The sequence below is a fragment of the Oncorhynchus masou genome, chromosome 1 (genome assembly GCF_036934945.1).
Source record: "Oncorhynchus masou masou isolate Uvic2021 chromosome 1, UVic_Omas_1.1, whole genome shotgun sequence".
Taxonomy (NCBI): Eukaryota; Metazoa; Chordata; class Actinopteri; order Salmoniformes; family Salmonidae; genus Oncorhynchus; species Oncorhynchus masou.
Window position 1 is genome coordinate 50,264,723 of NC_088212.1, and position 17,497 is coordinate 50,282,219.

The window sequence follows — 17,497 nt, forward strand, 5'->3', positions numbered from 1 at the left end:
ACAATAGTATGCAAGTATAAACACCATGGGACCATGCAGCCATCATAACGCTCAGGAAGGAGACACGTTCTGTCTCCTAGAGATGAACGTACTTTGGTGCGAAAAGTGCAAATCAATCCCAGAACAACAGCAAAGGACTTTGTGAAGATGCTGGAGGACATAGGTACAAAAGTATCTATATCCACAGTAAAACAAGTCCTATATCGACATAACCTGAAAGGCCCCTCAACGAGGAAGAAGCCACTGCTTCAAAACCGCCATAAAAAAGCCAGACTACGGTCTGCAACTGCACATGGGGACAAAGATCGTACTTTTTGGAAAAATGTTCTCTGGTCTAATGAAACAAAAATATAACCTTTTGGCCATAATGACTATCGTTATGTTGGGAGGAAAAAGCGGGAGGCTTGCAAGCCGAAGAAAACCATCCCAACCGTGAAGCACGGTTGTGGGCGTGCTTTGCTGCAGGAGGGATGGTGCACTTTACAAAATAGATGGCATCATGAGAGAAAATGAAGTGGATATATTGAAGCAACATCTCAAGACATCAGTAGGAAGTTAAAGCTAAGTCGCTAATGGGTCTTCCAAATGGACAATGACCCCAAGCATACTTCCATAGTTGTGGCAAAATGGCATAAGGACAACAAAGACAAGGTATTGGGGTTGCCATCACAAAGCCCTGACCACAATCCTATAGAAAATGTGTGGGCAGAACTGAAAAAACGTGTGCGAGCAAGGAGGCCTACAAAACTGACTCAGTTACACCAGCTCTGTCAGGAGGAATGGGCCAAAATTCACCCAACTGCTTGTGGAAGGCTACCCAAAACGTTTGACCCAAGTTAAACAATTTAAAGGCAATGCTACCAAATACACTCTATTAGTATGTAAACTTCTGACCCATTGGGAATGTTATGAAAGACATACAAACTGAAATAAATCATTCTCTCTACTATTATTCGGACATTTCACATTCTTAAAATAAAGTGCCGATCCTAACTGACCCAAAGCAGGGAATTTTTACTCTGATTAAATGTCAGGATCTGTGAAAAACTGAGTTTAAATGTATTTGGCTAAGGTGTATGTAAACTTCCAACATCAACTGTAGGTCTAACCAATAGTTACAAACCCACTTGTAATTGCTTAAAACGAATTGTCAATATGGCAGTAGTTGTAGGCTATAACTAATGTTGTGGCGGACCATCTGAACAGCTGACATTATTTGTCAACAATAGATTTGCCAAACAATTAGTCAACAAAATATTGAATGAGTGATTATCAATGACTCCCCCCAAAGTGCTGATGATGGTGTCTTGGGCTCTTGGCCATAATGCGATAACAGCTGGTGATCAGCCGATACTGCCCGATATGACCGTGGAGAGACTGGGACAGGACAGCTGGTCAGCGGCGACGCACGCAACACTCCTGACTCCTCAACCCGGCTAGAAAGCTACTCTACCTGGTGATTGGTGAAATTCAAGCCAAACAAACTTGTGAAATGGCCCCCAACGATTAAAACAAAAAGACAATGTGTTTTGGTTAGAAGGGAACAAATTAGGGATGGATCAAAATGTACGTAATGGGTACTTGGAGGAAAATGGGGGAGGGTCGTGCTTTTTCAATTTCAGTCAAGCGGAGGGTTCAGCATTTTCTAAATCTAGTCCAGGGGAGGGTCATTTAATTTGTAATCGATTAAATATCAACATTTCTTAGTGTTTTAGAATTACTTGCTAATTAAGAGGGAGAATAACCCGATGCCCCAATCAAGTTAAGCGTCAGAATAGAGACAAAGTAGAGTCGCAATTCAACAGCTCAGACACGAGACGTATGTGGCAGAGTCTAGTCAATCATGGATTACAAAACGAAAACCAGCTCCGTCGCGGATACCGACGTCTTGCTCCCAGAAAAACTAAACAACTTCTCTGCTCGCTTTGAGGACAATACAGTGCCACTGACACGGCCCGATACCACAATCTGCTGTGAGGGCTCTTCTTCACTGCAGCCAACGTGAGTAAAAGATTTAAACGTGTTAACCCTCTAAGGCTATCGGCCCAGACAGGATACCGAGCCGCGTACTCAGAGCATGCTCAGACCAGCTGGCTGTTGTGATTATGGACATAATCAATCCCTATCCCAGTCTGCTGTTCCCACATGCTTCCAAGAGGTTCACCATAGCTTTCTTGGGAACAGGAACAAAGGTAACTGAGCTAAACGACTATCACCCCGTAGCACTCAATTCAGTCATCATGAAGTGCTTTGAGAGACTAGTCAAGGATCATATCACTTCCACCCTACCGACACCCTAGACCCACTCCAATTTGCTTACCGCCCCAATAGGTCCACAGATGACGCAATCACACCGCACACTACCCTAACCCATCTGGAAAAGAGGAATACCCATGTAAGAATGCTGTTGATTACAGATCAGTATTTAACACCATAGTACCATCCAAAGTCGTCATTAAGCTTGAGACCCTGGGTCTTGACCCCGCCCTGTGCAACAGGGTCCTGGACTATCTGACGGCCGCACCCAGGTGGTGAGGGTAGGAAACATCTCCACCCCGCTGATCCTCAACACTGGGGTCTCAAGGGTGCGTTCTCAGTCCTCTCCTGTACTCCTTGTTCACCCATGACTGCGTGGCCATGCATGCCTCCAGCTTAATCATAAAGTTTGCAGACGACACTACAGTGGTAGGCTTGATTACCAACAATGACGAGGTGAGGGCCCTCAGTGTGGGGTCAGGAAAATAAACTCACACTCAATGCCAACAAAACAAAAGGAGATGATCGTGGACTTCAGGAAACAGCAGAGGGTGCACCCCCCTATCCACATCGACGGGACAGTAGTGGAGAAGGTGGAAAGTTAAGTTCCTCGGCATACACATTCACGGACACACTGAAATGGTCCACCCACACAGACAGTGTGGTGAAGAAGGCGCGACAGTGCCTCTTCAAGCTCAGGAGGCTGAAGAAATTTGACTTGTCACCAAAAACACCCTCAAACTTTTACAGATGCACATTCGAGAGCATCCTGTCGGGCTGTTTCACCGCCTGGTACAGCAACTGCTCCGCCCACAATTGTAAGGCTCTCCAGAGGGTAGTGAGGTCTGCACAACGCATCACCGGGGGAAAACTACCGTCCCTCCATGAAACCTACACCACCCAATGTCACAGGAAGGCCAAAAAGATCATCAAGGACAACAACCACCCAAGCCACTGCCTGTTCACCCCGCTATCATCCAGAAGGCGAGGTCAGTACAGGTGCATCAAAGCTGGGGCCGAGAGACTGAAAAACAGCTTCTATCTCAAGGCCATCAGACTGTTAAACAGCCATCACTAACATTGAGTGGCTGCTGCCAACATACTGACTCAAATCTCTAGCCACTTTAATAATTAGATGTAATAAAAGTATCAGTAGTCACTTTAAACAATGCCACTTTATATAATGTTTACAAATCCTACATTACTCATCTCATATGAATATACTGTACTCTATACCATCTTGCCTATGCCGAACACCCATCCATTTATATGTACATATTCTTATTCATTCCTTTATAGTCAGAACTAGAAGGACAAGCATTTCGCTACACTCACATTAACATCTGCTAAACATGTGTATGTAATCAATAAAAGTTGATTTGATCTCTGATTCTCCGCTGGGTGCGCAATATCAAGTGCGCCTATAGGATATTTAGTGTGCTTTCAATCATAGGATCCATAGCCTATAGACTACAAAGTGCCTGCTTGGAGAAACAAAGAGTAAAGTTATATTTCTAAGATAGCTGCTGGGATGGTGTAAATTAAACTAGGCTGCATTACACACTGCAATGGACATTAGAACCCTGGGCCCCGGCCTGCTCTCCTCTTGCTGATCAAAAAATTGTGTGTGCTGCCTAACAAATGGCTGTGCTGTGTAGGCCTACGGTGGCAGTTCAGGAGTCAAAGGCTTCTTCTGAAAATAATTTTGGATTATGCCTAGTCCTAAAAATCTTGCGTGTGGACTAGCCTATAGCCTATGTTCTGTTCAGTTCGAAAAAGAGAGCATTAACATGAGGACAGGTCAACCTTGATAGCTTGCTACTACTATAATTGATTTAATTAAAAACAATATACAATGCATTCAGAAAATATTCAGACCCTTGGAGTTTTAACACATTTTGTTATGTTACAACCTTATTCTAAAAGGGATTAAGTTAGTTTTTCACCAATCTACACACAATACCCTATAATGACAAAGCAAAAATAGTTTTTTTTAAAGTTGGCAAATACATAAAAATGTAAAAACCCGGGAAATTTCACATTTAAATAAGTATTCATACAGTTTACTAAGTACTTTGTTGAAGCACCTTTGGCAGCGATTACAGCCTTCAAGTCTTCTTGGGTATGACGCACAAACTTGGCACACATGTATTTGGGGAGTTTCTCCCATTCTTCTCTGCAGATCCTCTAAAGCTCTGTCAGGTTGGATAAAGGCACGCATTAAAAAAAAGCGTGATTGTTGGAGTGCTGCAGAGATAGTGGTCTTTCTGGAAGGTTCTCCCATCTCCACAGAGGAACACTAGAGCTCTGTCAGAGACCATTGGGTTCTTGGTCACCTCCCCGACCAAGGCCCTTCTCCTCCGATTGCTCAGTTGGCAGGGCGCCCAGCTCTTGGAAGAGTATTGGTGGTTCCAAACTTCTTCCATTTACAGTGCCTTGCGAAAGTATTCGGCCCCCTTGAACTTTGAGACCTTTTGCCACATTTCAGGCTTCAAACATAAAGATATAAAACTGTATTTTTTTGTGAAGAATCAACAACAAGTGGGACACAATCATGAAGTGGAATGACATTTATTGGATATTTCAAACTTTTTTAACAAATCAAAAACTGAAAAATTGGGCGTGCAAAATTATTCAGCCCCCTTAAGTTAATACTTTGTAGCGCCACCTTTTGCTGCGATTACAGCTGTAAGTCGCTTGGGGTATGTCTCTATCAGTTTTGCACATCGAGAGACTGACATTTTTTCCCATTCCTCCTTGCAAAACAGCTCGAGCTCAGTGAGGTTGGATGGAGAGCATTTGTGAACAGCAGCTTTCAGTTCTTTCCACAGATTCTCGATTGGATTCAGGTCTGGACTTTGACTTGGCCATTCTAACACCTGGATATGTTTATTTTTGAACCATTCCATTGTAGATTTTGCTTTATGTTTTGGATCATTGTCTTGTTGGAAGACAAATCTCCGTCCCAGTCTCAGGTCTTTTGCAGACTCCATCAGGTTTTCTTCCAGAATGGTCCTGTATTTGGCTCCATCCATCTTCCCATCAATTTTAACCATCTTCCCTGTCCCTGCTGAAGAAAAGCAGGCCCAAACCATGATGCTGCCACCACCATGTTTGACAGTGGGGATGGTGTGTTCAGGGTGATGAGCTGTGTTGCTTTTACGCCAAACATAACGTTTTGCATTGTTGCCAAAAAGTTCAATTTTGGTTTCATCTGACCAGAGCACCTTCTTCCACATGTTTGGTGTGTCTCCCAGGTGGCTTGTGGCAAACTTTAAACAACACTTTTTATGGATATCATTAAGAAATGGCGTTCTTCTTGCCACTCTTCCATAAAGGCCAGATTTGTGCAATATACGACTGATTGTTGTCCTATGGACAGAGTCTCCCACCTCAGCTGTAGATCTCTGCAGTTCATCCAGAGTGATCATGGGCCTCTTGGCTGCATCTCTCATCAGTCTTCTCCTTGTATGAGCTGAAAGTTTAGAGGGACGGCCAGGTCCTGGTATATTTGCAGTGGTCTGATACTCCTTCCATTTCAATATTATCGCTTGCACAGTGCTCCTTGGGATGTTTAAAGCTTGGGAAATCTTTTTGTATCCAAATCCGGCTTTAAACTTCTTCACAACAGTATCTCGGACCTGCCTGGTGTGTTCCTTGTTCTTCATGATGCTCTCTGCGCTTTTAACGGACCTCTGAGACTATCACAGTGCAGGTGCATTTATACGGAGACTTGATTACACACAGGTGGATTGTATTTATCATCATTAGTCATTTAGGTCAACATTGGATCATTCAGAGATCCTCACTGAACTTATGTAGAGAGTTTGCTGCACTGAAAGTAAAGGGGCTGAATAATTTTGCATGCCCAATTTTTCAGTTTTGATTTGTTAAAAAAGTTTGAAATATCCAATAAATGTCGTTCCACTTCATGATTGTGTCCCACTTGTTGATTCTTCACAAAAAATACAGTTTTATATCTTTATGCTTGAAGCCTGAAATGTGGTAAAAGGTCGCAAAGTTCAAGGGGGCCGAATACTTTCGCAAGGCACTGTAAGAATCGTGGAGGCCACTGTTCTTGGGGACCTTCAAATGCTGCAGAAATGTTTTGGTACACTTCTTCAGATCTGTGCCTCGACACAATCCTGCCTCGAATCTCTACAGACAATTCCTTCGACCTCATGGCTTGGTTTTTGCTCTTACATGCACTGTCAACTGTGGGACTTTATATACAGGTGTGTGCCTTTTCAAATCATGTGCAATCAATTGAATTTACCACAGGTGGACTCAGGATGCACCTGAGCTCCATTTAGAGTCTCATAGCAAAGGGTCTGAAAACTTATGTAAATAAGGTCTCTTATTTCTAATACATTTGCAACAATGTCTAAAAACCAGGTTTTGCTTTTTCATTATGGGGTAGTGTGTGCAGATTGGATTTTAGAATAAGGCTGTAACATAACAAAATGTTTGAAAATGGAAGGGGCCTGAATACTTTCCGAATGCACTGAATTTCTTACCCATGATGTAGACCTATTTATCAGAGTTATTGACCTCACAATAAGCCAGATTCTAGTAACTTACATTGTTGTGCTGAAACTTGAAGCATCAGCCATGGCACAATCAATCGGAAATGAGCAGCTGATGGTGCTGAAAGTAGGCAAATTCGAGTAGGCATAATTAATTTCAAACCTCTTCAATTTAATTAGACTAACAACAAGAGGGATGTGTGTTGGAGCCTATTTCTTCCTATTTAAGAAATAAGAGGTAGGCCTACCTTTGTGACAGACAGAATTAGGTTGTAGGCTGCTATATCCATAGATATGTCGGTCAATTCCTCCACCCTCAATGCACTCTAAACAACAGCCCTTGACTGACACAGAGGTAGGCCAAGTGAAGACCAAGACTTGAAATGAGCGGGTATGCCATAGGTCTACTTTCTATTAAAGAAAATGGTAAAAAGCACAGGCCAACCCCTTGTTTGCGTAAGACAGTGGTTAAAGTTTGCATCGGTAGACCGATTGGTGGAAAAGAAGGTCTGCATCGGTCGTCCGACTGTCTGTGGTTGAAATGTAAGACTAAGTTTAAAAGTACCATGCTCAGATTCCTAATGACATATCAGATTTTATTATTTGCAAACAGGGACAGTTTCATTACAAAGAAGACACACTGATTAGGCATTGGATAAATATGATAAGATGAACACATAGGTCTATCTCTGTCCATTCTTAACCTGTCTTTTCAGTAATTTGTGTAGTATTACAAAAGATTCTGCTAAATTTGCAGAATAGAACTTTGATACATATGAAAATAAAAGCCCACAAACGCCCAATACCTGTATAGCATACCAATCAACCAACCATAGCGGCAGGTAGCCTAGTGGTTAGAGTGTTGGGCCAGTACCCGAAATGTTGCGGGATCGAATCCCAAGCTGACAAGGCAAAGAAATCTGTCGTTCTGCCCCTGAACAAGGCAGTTAACCCACTGTTCCCCGGTAGGCCGTCATTGTATATAAGAACTGACTTGCTTAGTTAAATAAAAGTTTTTAAAAAAGCCTATTTGTAAGACTGTATTCACCTGGAAAAAGTAGCAAATGTAAAAACATGTGAAAAGTTTTTTTTTTAAAGATCACACTTGTAATTTTCTTTTGTTTTATCGGAACATGAGGTCATATTCACTGAGTAAACCAAACATTAGGAACAGCTTCCTAATATAGAGTTTCTTTTGACAGTTGTGTCAAGTAAGCTTGGATGTCCTTTGGGTGGTGGCGCATTCTTGATCCACATGGAAAAAGGTTAAGCATTAAAAAAAACAGCAGCGTTGCAGTTCTTGACACCAACCAGTGCGCCCGGCACCCACCATACCCAGTTCAAAAGGCACTTCAATATTTTGTCTGGCCCATTCATCCACTGAATGGCTCCCATACACAATCCCTGTCTCAATTGTCTAAAGGCTTAAAAATCCTTCTTTAACTTGTCTCCTCCCCTTCATCTACATTGATTGAAGTGAATTCAATAAGGGATCATAGCTTTCACCTCTCATGTCATGGAAAGAGCAGGTGTTCTTAATGTTTTGTATACTTATATGATTTCTGACATTCTGAAACATTTTAGATCGCACGATTGCATTTTGTTTCATTACCTTTATCACTTTCCATGATCTGGGTTTATTTTATGAAACAAATTCAACACCAAACATGTATTTTCAAACTTGAAAATGTTCATTTAAAGTCATATCCACACAGATGTATACCAACATTACAATTGATGCAGTAGCTGAAAATACAATTCTGACATTCTGGAGAACAACCATATTCTTTTCATGAAACGGTGACATACTTAACTTGTGTCGACGTGATAGACCATGGTGCGTGGCTCACCATACAATTAATTCATTATAAAACAATACACACAACCTGAGACTGTCAGTCTGTTCTGAACTGCTAAAGAAAAACACTATACTCACTATGTCAACTTCTGGTGCCCCATACTTGGGGTTGTGTGTCAAGCACGGCTCTGGGATCAATTCTGTAGACACACAGTGATTGTGCAAAGGTAGAGGGTTAAACAGTTATGTTAAGGATGGAATTCACCCATCCTTAAGCTACACAACCAGCACAATCACAAATCAACCCCTAGAACCCCTTCACCCGTTCTAGGTGCACCATTTTAGATGAGAAGATACTGGGCGAAATGAATATCAAATGACAGATACTCCACCTAACCTATAAAAAAAGGGCTAGGTGGAGTTATTACCTTTTCAACTATAATTTGATCGGTTTAGATCTATGAGGGGCCGTCACAAACATGTCTAGACTATAGCTGCTAGGGACAAGAGATTGGTTTAGGAGAGCTGTCCTGGGTGAGTGGGGATAACCTTTCAGCTATTCCACTCGTCCCTCCTCCCCACTGGCTTGGCTTTTCTTCTTCTTTTTGGCTGCGGAGTCTCCATCAATCCCGCTGGCATATTCGGAGCGCGTGAGACTGGCCACCCGATCTTCAGTGCTAAACTTCTTGAGAGGTCTGAGGGGAGAGAGCATAGGATGCAGCAGCTTCATTAGACAAGCGGTCCCTAATATACCAATTGGTAAAACGTTAACACTCAAATCTCAACTTCAGAGCCGGATATACGTCATCAGAGCATGCAACATAACATTGTACTGTCGACACTCGGTTGTTTATATTAAAATGGTTTCATTAAATCCTTTCAGACTGGAAAAACCCCAAGGCTTGATGGCATACCGGTAGAGATGTATATCAAGTATTTTTTGATATACTAAAAGCTCCATTGTTAGATTGTTTTAACTACTCCTATATAAAAGGTAGTCTGTCAGGTTCTCAGCAGGAAGGTCTGATTTCTCTATTATTAAAACAAGACCCAGATGGCAAATATAAAGACCCGGTCTATCTAAAAAAACTGGAGGCCCCTTACACTTCAATGTTGTGATGCAAAAAAAATACTAGCAAAATGCATAGCACTCAAAATTAAAAGGGTTATACCAGGTATTGTTTATCCTGATCAGACAGGTCTCTTACATGGACGATACACTGGAGATAAAATACGACAACTACTAGAAATAATAGAACATCATGAAACATAAGCCAGGAATGGTATTTATAGCGGATTTTGAAAAGGCATTTGATAAAGTAAGACTGGATTTTTTCAATTTCGGTAATTATCTTATAAAACAGGTAAAAAATAATGTATAGCAACCCCAGGTGTAAAATAGTAAATAACGGCTACTTCTCAGAGAGTTTTGAATTGTCAAGAGGTGTTAAACAAGGGTGTCCGCTGTCACCATATCTATTCGTTATAAAATCAGATCCAATAACAACATTAGAGGATTAGAAATGCAAGGCTTAAAAACAAAGGTGTCCATGTATGCCGATGACTCAAGTTTTATGTTAAGTCCACAAGCTAGATCCCTGCAATGTCTCATTCAAGATCTAGATAACTTTTCTGTACTCTCTGGACTAAAACCTAAATATGATAAGTGTACAATATTACATATCGGATCCTTAAAAAATACAACTGTTACATTACCTTGCAGCTTACCTAAAAAAATGGGCTGATGGTGAAGTAGACATACTCGGTATTCATATCACAAAATATATAAATAAGCTCTCCACAATGAATTTCAATTGAAAACTTGTAAAAATAGACAAGATACTGCAACCATGGAGAGGTTGTCTATGTAAAAATTGCCCTGATTAACTCCATAGTCATATCAGTTTACTCAAGGCACTGCCTACTGCTGCTGATTCGTTTTTCAAATCATATGAGCAAAAAATATTTTGCTTTATCTGGGACGCTAAACCAGACAAAATAAAACATGTCTATCTATATAATGAATATGAATTGTGTGGGTTGAGATGAAATAAAAGCACTAAACCTCTAAAAGCTTCACTTATTCAAAAGTTTTACTTGAACCCAAAATGGTTCTCGAATAGGTTACTAAGAAAAGCTCATCTATTGTTTAAAAATTGCCTTTTTGCCTTTGTGTAGATTTCCATGTCTCATTTTCGATTAATTGAAAATAATACTTTTTTCTCTCTTTCTCAAACAAGTATGGCTACAATTCCAATTGTACCCCCTTGAAACACTACAACAAATATTATGGCTGAACTCAAACGTGCTGGTTGTTTAAATACCTGTATTTATGGGAAATATGTTTGAAAAGGGTATTTTGTTCTTAACCTCTGAACTCTAGGGGCAGTATTTCATTTTTGGATAAAAAAACGTTCCCGTTTTAAACAAGATATTTTGTCACGAAAAGATGCTCGACTATGCATATAATTGACAGCTTTGGAAAGAAAACACTCTGACGTTTCCAAAACTGCAAAGATATGATCTGTGAGTGCCACAGAACTGATGCTACAGGCGAAACCAAGATGAAACTTCAAACAGGAAATGAGCAACATTTTTGAAGCGCTGTTTTCCAATTTCTCCTTATATGGCTGTGAATGCGCAAGGAGAGAGGCCACAATTTCTGCCGTTTCCCCAAGGTGTCTGCAGCATTGTGACGTATTTGTAGGCATATCATTGGAAGATTGACCATAAGAGACCACATTTCCCAGGTGTCCGCCCGGTGTCCTGCATCGAAATTGGTGCGTAAACCTCAGCTGCAAGTTTTTTCCATTTAATTCAGAGAAGAAAGCAGACTTCCACGAACGATATATCAATGAAGAGATATGTGAAAAACACCTTGAGGATTGATTCTAAACAACGTTTGCCATGTTTCAGTCGATATTATGGAGTTAATTTGGAAAAAAGTTTGGCGTTTTGGTGACTGAATTTTCGTTTTTGTTTTTGGTAGCCAAAAGTGATGTACAAAACGGAGCGATTTCTCCTACACAAAGAATCTTTCAGGAAAAACTGAACATTTGCTATCTAACTGAGAGTCTCCTCATTGAAAACATCCAAAGTTCTTCAAAGGTAAATTATTTTATTTTAATGCTTTTCTGGTTTTTGTGAAAGTGTTGCCCGATAAATGCTACGCCAAATGCTATGCTAGCTATCAATACTCTTACACAAATGCTTGTTTTGCTATGGTTGAAAAGCATATTTTGAAAATCTGATATGACAGTGTTGTTAAGAAAAGGCTAAGCTTGAGAGCTAGCATATTTATTTCATTTCATTTGCGATTTTCATAAATAGTTAACGTTACGTTATGCTAATGAGCTTGAGGCTATAACTGGATACAGGTTTTTTTCGTAGCCAAACGTGAACAAAACGGAGCGATTTGTCCTACACAAATAATATTTTTTGAAAAACTGAACATTTTCTATCTAACTGAGAGTCTCCTCATTGAAAACATCTGAAGTTCTTCAAAGGTAAATGATTTTATTTGAATGCTTTTCTTGTTTTTGTGAAAATGTTGCTGGCTGAATACTCTTACACAAATGCTTGTTTAGCTATGGTTGAAAAGCATATTTTGAAATCTGAGATGACAGTGTTGTTAACAAAAGTCTAAGCTTGAGAGCAAATATATTTATTTCATTTCATTTGCGATTTTCATGAATAGTTAACGTTGCGTTATGCTAATGAGATTGAGGCTATAAATAGGATCCCGGATCTGGGATTGCTCGTCGCATGAAGTTAAATGATATTGTAAATTGGAATGGTAGAGTTATGTCCTTCATGTAGGTATCAGAATTGCACAGAAAGGTCTGCTCAATCCAAGAGTACAACCAATTGATTACAGCATTACCCCAAAGATGGAGGAGGCAGGTGGTAGCAGGAGGAGGTAGGGAACTGGTCTGTCTGCCCAATATAAAGGATCAAAACTGGCAGATGAATAAAAATAGCATAAATAGGAAAGTATACCAGTTTGTTGACAACTTATAGCATAAATAGGAAAGTATACCAGTTTGTTGACCACTGTATACAAGGATGTTGACAACTGTGCCATACAGATTGCAAAATAGTTGGGAAGAGATTTTTGATATACCGATTCCATGGTACAGGGTATATGAGTTGAAATATAAAACAAGATTCAAGACCTCGTGCTTTTCAGCAAAAATGATTATATATAGAATTCTTGCCACCAACAAAATGTTGAATATTTGGGGCATAAAATCATCAAAGCTCTGCAGATTTTGTTGTGAGGATACAGAATCAATAGACCATTTATTTTGGTATTGCCCTCAGGTAGCCTGTTTCTGATCTCAGGTTCAGGAATGGCTGAAAATGCATAGCATAAATGCATAGAAATAGTACTGTTAGGAGATCTGGAGAGACCGAGTCAGTCAATTACTAATATACAAATACTCTTAGTAAAAGTATTTATCTTCAACTCGCAATCTGTGGGTTCTATTTGATTAGATAGATTGAAATTGTACGTTAAACATCACAGCATAGCTTATTTTTTTTTGTTAAATATTCTTGGGGGGTGGGAGGGGTCTCGAATGGTTGAGGGACAGCTATTGGGGAACTGTGTGGGGGATCTAGGAGGGTTCGGGTTCACGTTTTTTTTTGCCTGGTGGGAGATCTGTCAACGTGCCCTTGAGCAGGGCATTGACCCTGGATGCTTGTGTGTGTTACTCTGAATGGGAGTCTGTTGGATGACTTTTATAATGTAGTTGTTGAGCGGCTTCACTGCAAGTATATTGTATATGTTTCGGATATTTATTTTTTCTTCTTCTGAATATCTCTACTTCATCCTGAACATACTACCTCTTCCTAAACAAGCCTCAGTTAGCCCAAAGACAGCACTACAGGAGAACAGACATCTCTGGCTGTGGTGAGACCTAATAGCCTATCTTCACAAGGAGGGAAAGAAGCACCAGAGAAAAGAGTGACTGACTGTTGCGTGTATAGGAGATGTTCTCTATTGACCAGCGATAACTGCCATGTCACATCGCAGCAGGGGGACCATGTAAAACCAGCCTGTGTCTTTATCTAATCAATAACCCCTGGAGCTGGAGCCTGCCCTGGACTGCCCAGCCCAACTCCAGCCCAGAGGGACATGTAGGGCCCATGGAGCACAGTAGACTGCAGCAAACACCCAGGGCAGTGACACTGATCACCCCAGCGGAGCCTGCCTTCCAGTAAACAGGATTATTGATCTGCAGCTATAGTGTGCTCTATAGGGAACCCTACTGGAGGACATATGAATGGGGAGCCTGACTGACTGAAGAGCATATCTCTACACAAATCTCGGTTAACCCAGAACTGAAGTCTCCCATTATTGGTCAGATGCCCGATTAAGTTCTGGGTCCATAAATGTTTAGAGTAGAGCTAGAACGAGGATCGGAACCAGAACAAAGAGTTCCTCTCTCTTTGCAAGTTAGATGGGTTGTTAGTTTAGCAACAAAATCAAGGTGTGCGAAACTATGGGGAAAAACAGACAGGGTTGGCTTAGACTATTAACAAATGTAAGCTATATTTCATCTCCAATATTTATTGAAAACATATACATTTGCACAATGAGCATGTCTCTGAAATACACCCTTAGTTTGCTAGTGAATTTGACCCATATTAGCATTGACATGAAGTCAGTCAACACACCTCAAAACAAGATATATCAATAACATGATGAAACAAACCACTTACGATTCACCACATCGGAGTTCGTCATTCTTGCTAACAAACTGGCCACCCAGAATCACAACAATACGCTGACTTCTGCCCCATGGAAGCGCACATATGGTTAGCTGACAACGTCACAAACTATCTGTGGACCAAATGTCCCCTCCCCTTCCGAAATGTGAAAGACGCACCTGTGAAATCGTGATTTGTCATGCATCCCATTGTATCATGAGATCTACGGTACCATTCATGTTTACATAGTCTGTCTATAAGAGATGAATCTACACACAGAATGCATCACTCTCACTGCCGGACCTGGCATCTGTCAAAAGTTCAATACTTAGCGGAGAATCCCACCCCCAAACCCACCCCAGTGCCATATGCATGCCTTTGCCCCTCCCCCCCACAGACAATTGTCATTGAAATACATCAACCCGCCTCAACTACATGCCAGATCAGTTTCTTTGAAATTGTAATGAAAGTTGTAACCAATTCCTTTTCAGTTATGGCTCTTAAAAACAAAATCAACTACCTAGCTTATCAAAATGTTAATTCAAACAATTCAGAAAGTTGGAACAAATAACACTCACAATGACTGGAGAGATAAGGAATGTAGGATATGGGGCACAGTCTAAATATACTGCCATTTTATAGTCAGCTCTTGTTTGTTTAATTGTTTGCTGTCTGTTTGTTACCAAATGACAAAGAACTTGTTAAGCACAAGGGACAAAATAACCCCCTTAGGGCAAGTCCAAGTGCAACCTCCGCCTCACCACCAGAGATGGCAACGTAAATAAACAATGAAAGGTGGTCTCCATGTATTCTTAACACCCTCAAGCTAGAGTTTACACCAGAGGGAGTAGGGAGTGTGTGAGATGTGCCTCTGAGAAGGCTTTGTTTATGTGTATGATGTGTTTGTTTGTTACTGGACTATTCAGGCAATTAGAGAGAGGACCTGCCTGGACAAGGACAGTGCAACACCGCAGCCATACATACACCTGTAATGAAGTCTCTACTGACAGGTGGCCAGAGAACCAAAAAAAAAAAAAAAAAAAAAAAAAAAAAAAAAAAAAAAAAAAAAAAAAAAAACTGTCCCAGGATGCTTTCCAAATGGCACCCTATTCCCCATACAGTTCACTCATTTTCACCAGGGCCCATAGGGCTCTGGTCAAACTAGTGCACTATATAGGGCCAGAGGGGTCCTGAGAGAGACACTAGGAGAACGAGGGAGTCTGTTAGAAAGAGCCAATAGCTGTTATCAAATCAGTGAGACTGTGGGTGTGTGTGAACATGAGAGCAGTGGTAACATTCAAAGCTGAGCCAACCATCAGACAGGCCATATGGATGATGTCTAGGCTGGGGTTAAAACAGTGAGTGTCGCTGTGTAAGTGTGTGTCTGTGAGCATAGTCAAACTGTAGAGAGGAGTGTCCGGTACTGTTTCGCGCAGGCTTTATTCATTAGGGGCCATGGCCGATAATTAGCCTAGCTGTTAAAAAGGACCGCAGCCAGTGAGTTCATTAACACCTAGAACAGTCATTTGGACTGCTAGTGAATTTAAAAATATTATTAGTCTGCCATTTTTAAAGTCATGCCCCCCTTCGTCGTTGACTTGTCCCAAATAAGTCTATATAAAATGGGACAGCTGGAGCAAGAGAATATGGCTGCCGTTTTATGGGCTCTTCAACAACTGTGCTATTTTATGTCGTTATTCGCATTGTTAGTCACTTATTTTGTACATAATGTTGCTACCCTCTCATACAATCTGGATATCAGAACAGCAATTAGTCACCTTGAACTGGACGAAGAATTTATCTTCAATGAGTTGGACGAGGGGTTTACTCCAGACACATGAACAGGTCCTCATCCCAGTAATTTTCAGGAGAAAAAGACGGAAAGGATATTGTGTAAAGAGATCGGGTTGCCTTGTGAGGATCCGCCGACGAGTGGCTAATCTGCTGTTGCCATCGGCACTATTGGCCAACGTACAAATCGCTGGATATTAAGTTAGACGAACTATAAGCGGTTATATCCAAGTGCTTTGAAAGGCTGGTCATACCTCACATCAACACCATTATCCCAGAAACCCTAGACCCACTCCAATTTGCATATCGCTCCAACAGATCCAAAGATGTAATCTCTATTGCGCTCAACGCTGCCCTTTCCCACCTGGACAAAAGGAACAACTATGTGAGAATGCTATTCATTGACTACAGCTCAGCGTTCCAACACTACAGTGCCCTCAAAGCTCATCACTAAGCTAAGGACCCTGGGACTAAACACCTGCCTCTGCAACTGGATCCGGGACTTCCTGATGGGCCGCCCCCAGGTGGTAAGGGTAGGGAACAAAAATCCACAACATGGGGGCCCCTCAGGAGTGCGTGCTCAGTCCCCTCCTGTACTCCCTGTTCACTCATGACTGCATGGCCAGGCATAACTCCAACACCATCCAGTTTGCCGATGACAACAGTGGTAGGCCTGATCACCAACAATGACAAGACAGCATATAGGGAGGAGGTGTCGTGGAAATAGTCGCTCAATCATATTCCTTAGATTCTGCAACTTGTGAATCGAAGAATACTTTATTACAAGGTTACAAGCCGAGTTGGTTCATGGGCCAGATCAACCCCCCCTTCACTATTTTACACTGCTGCTACTCTTGTTATTATCCATGCATAAGTCACTTAACTCTACCTACATGTATATTTTACCTTAATTACCCCGACTAACAGATGCCCCCGCACATCAACTCTGTACCGGTACCCCCTTTCTATAGCCTCGCTATTGTTATTTTACTGTTGCTCTTAATTTGTTACTTTTATTTCTTAAAATTGTTGGTTAAGGGCTTGTAAGTAAGCATCGCACGAAGATCTACACCTGCTTTTATTTGATTTAACAAACAGAACTGGAGGTTTAACCAGCTTTATGAGAGCATGGCATTTTCTTTTTATGGATTTCCTCCATTGCCCCTCCTTTTCCCAACAGTAGCGCCTGCTCTGCTTCTTCCGACAGTGGTATGTGCCATGCCCAGTTGATAATCACCCCGATAATTGCCTCAAAACTGAACCTAAACGAATTTCACACATAACAATAAATGAATGAAGTACCATGAGGGAGAAAAGGGGAGTATGGCTGAGTTGATGAACAAGGCTGAAGCGAACAATGCATAATTATGTAATCACCAAATGTGAATGAAAAGGGCTGGCTATTCTATTG

General features: G+C 41.2%; 1 protein-coding gene across 3 annotated transcripts in view; it reads right to left on the reverse strand.

The window, feature by feature from the left end:
• Positions 1-7,364: 7,364 nt before the first annotated feature.
• ddx31 (DEAD (Asp-Glu-Ala-Asp) box polypeptide 31) overlaps positions 7,365-17,497 on the reverse strand; it is a 67,700-nt gene continuing 57,567 nt past the window's right edge. For all 3 annotated transcript variants that reach the window (XM_064974067.1, XM_064974053.1, XM_064974059.1), the window contains exon 21: positions 7,365-9,275. In XM_064974067.1, the coding sequence (XP_064830139.1) occupies positions 9,137-9,275 (139 nt within the window). In that variant the 3' untranslated portion in view covers positions 7,365-9,136. The remainder of the gene's footprint in view (positions 9,276-17,497) is intronic.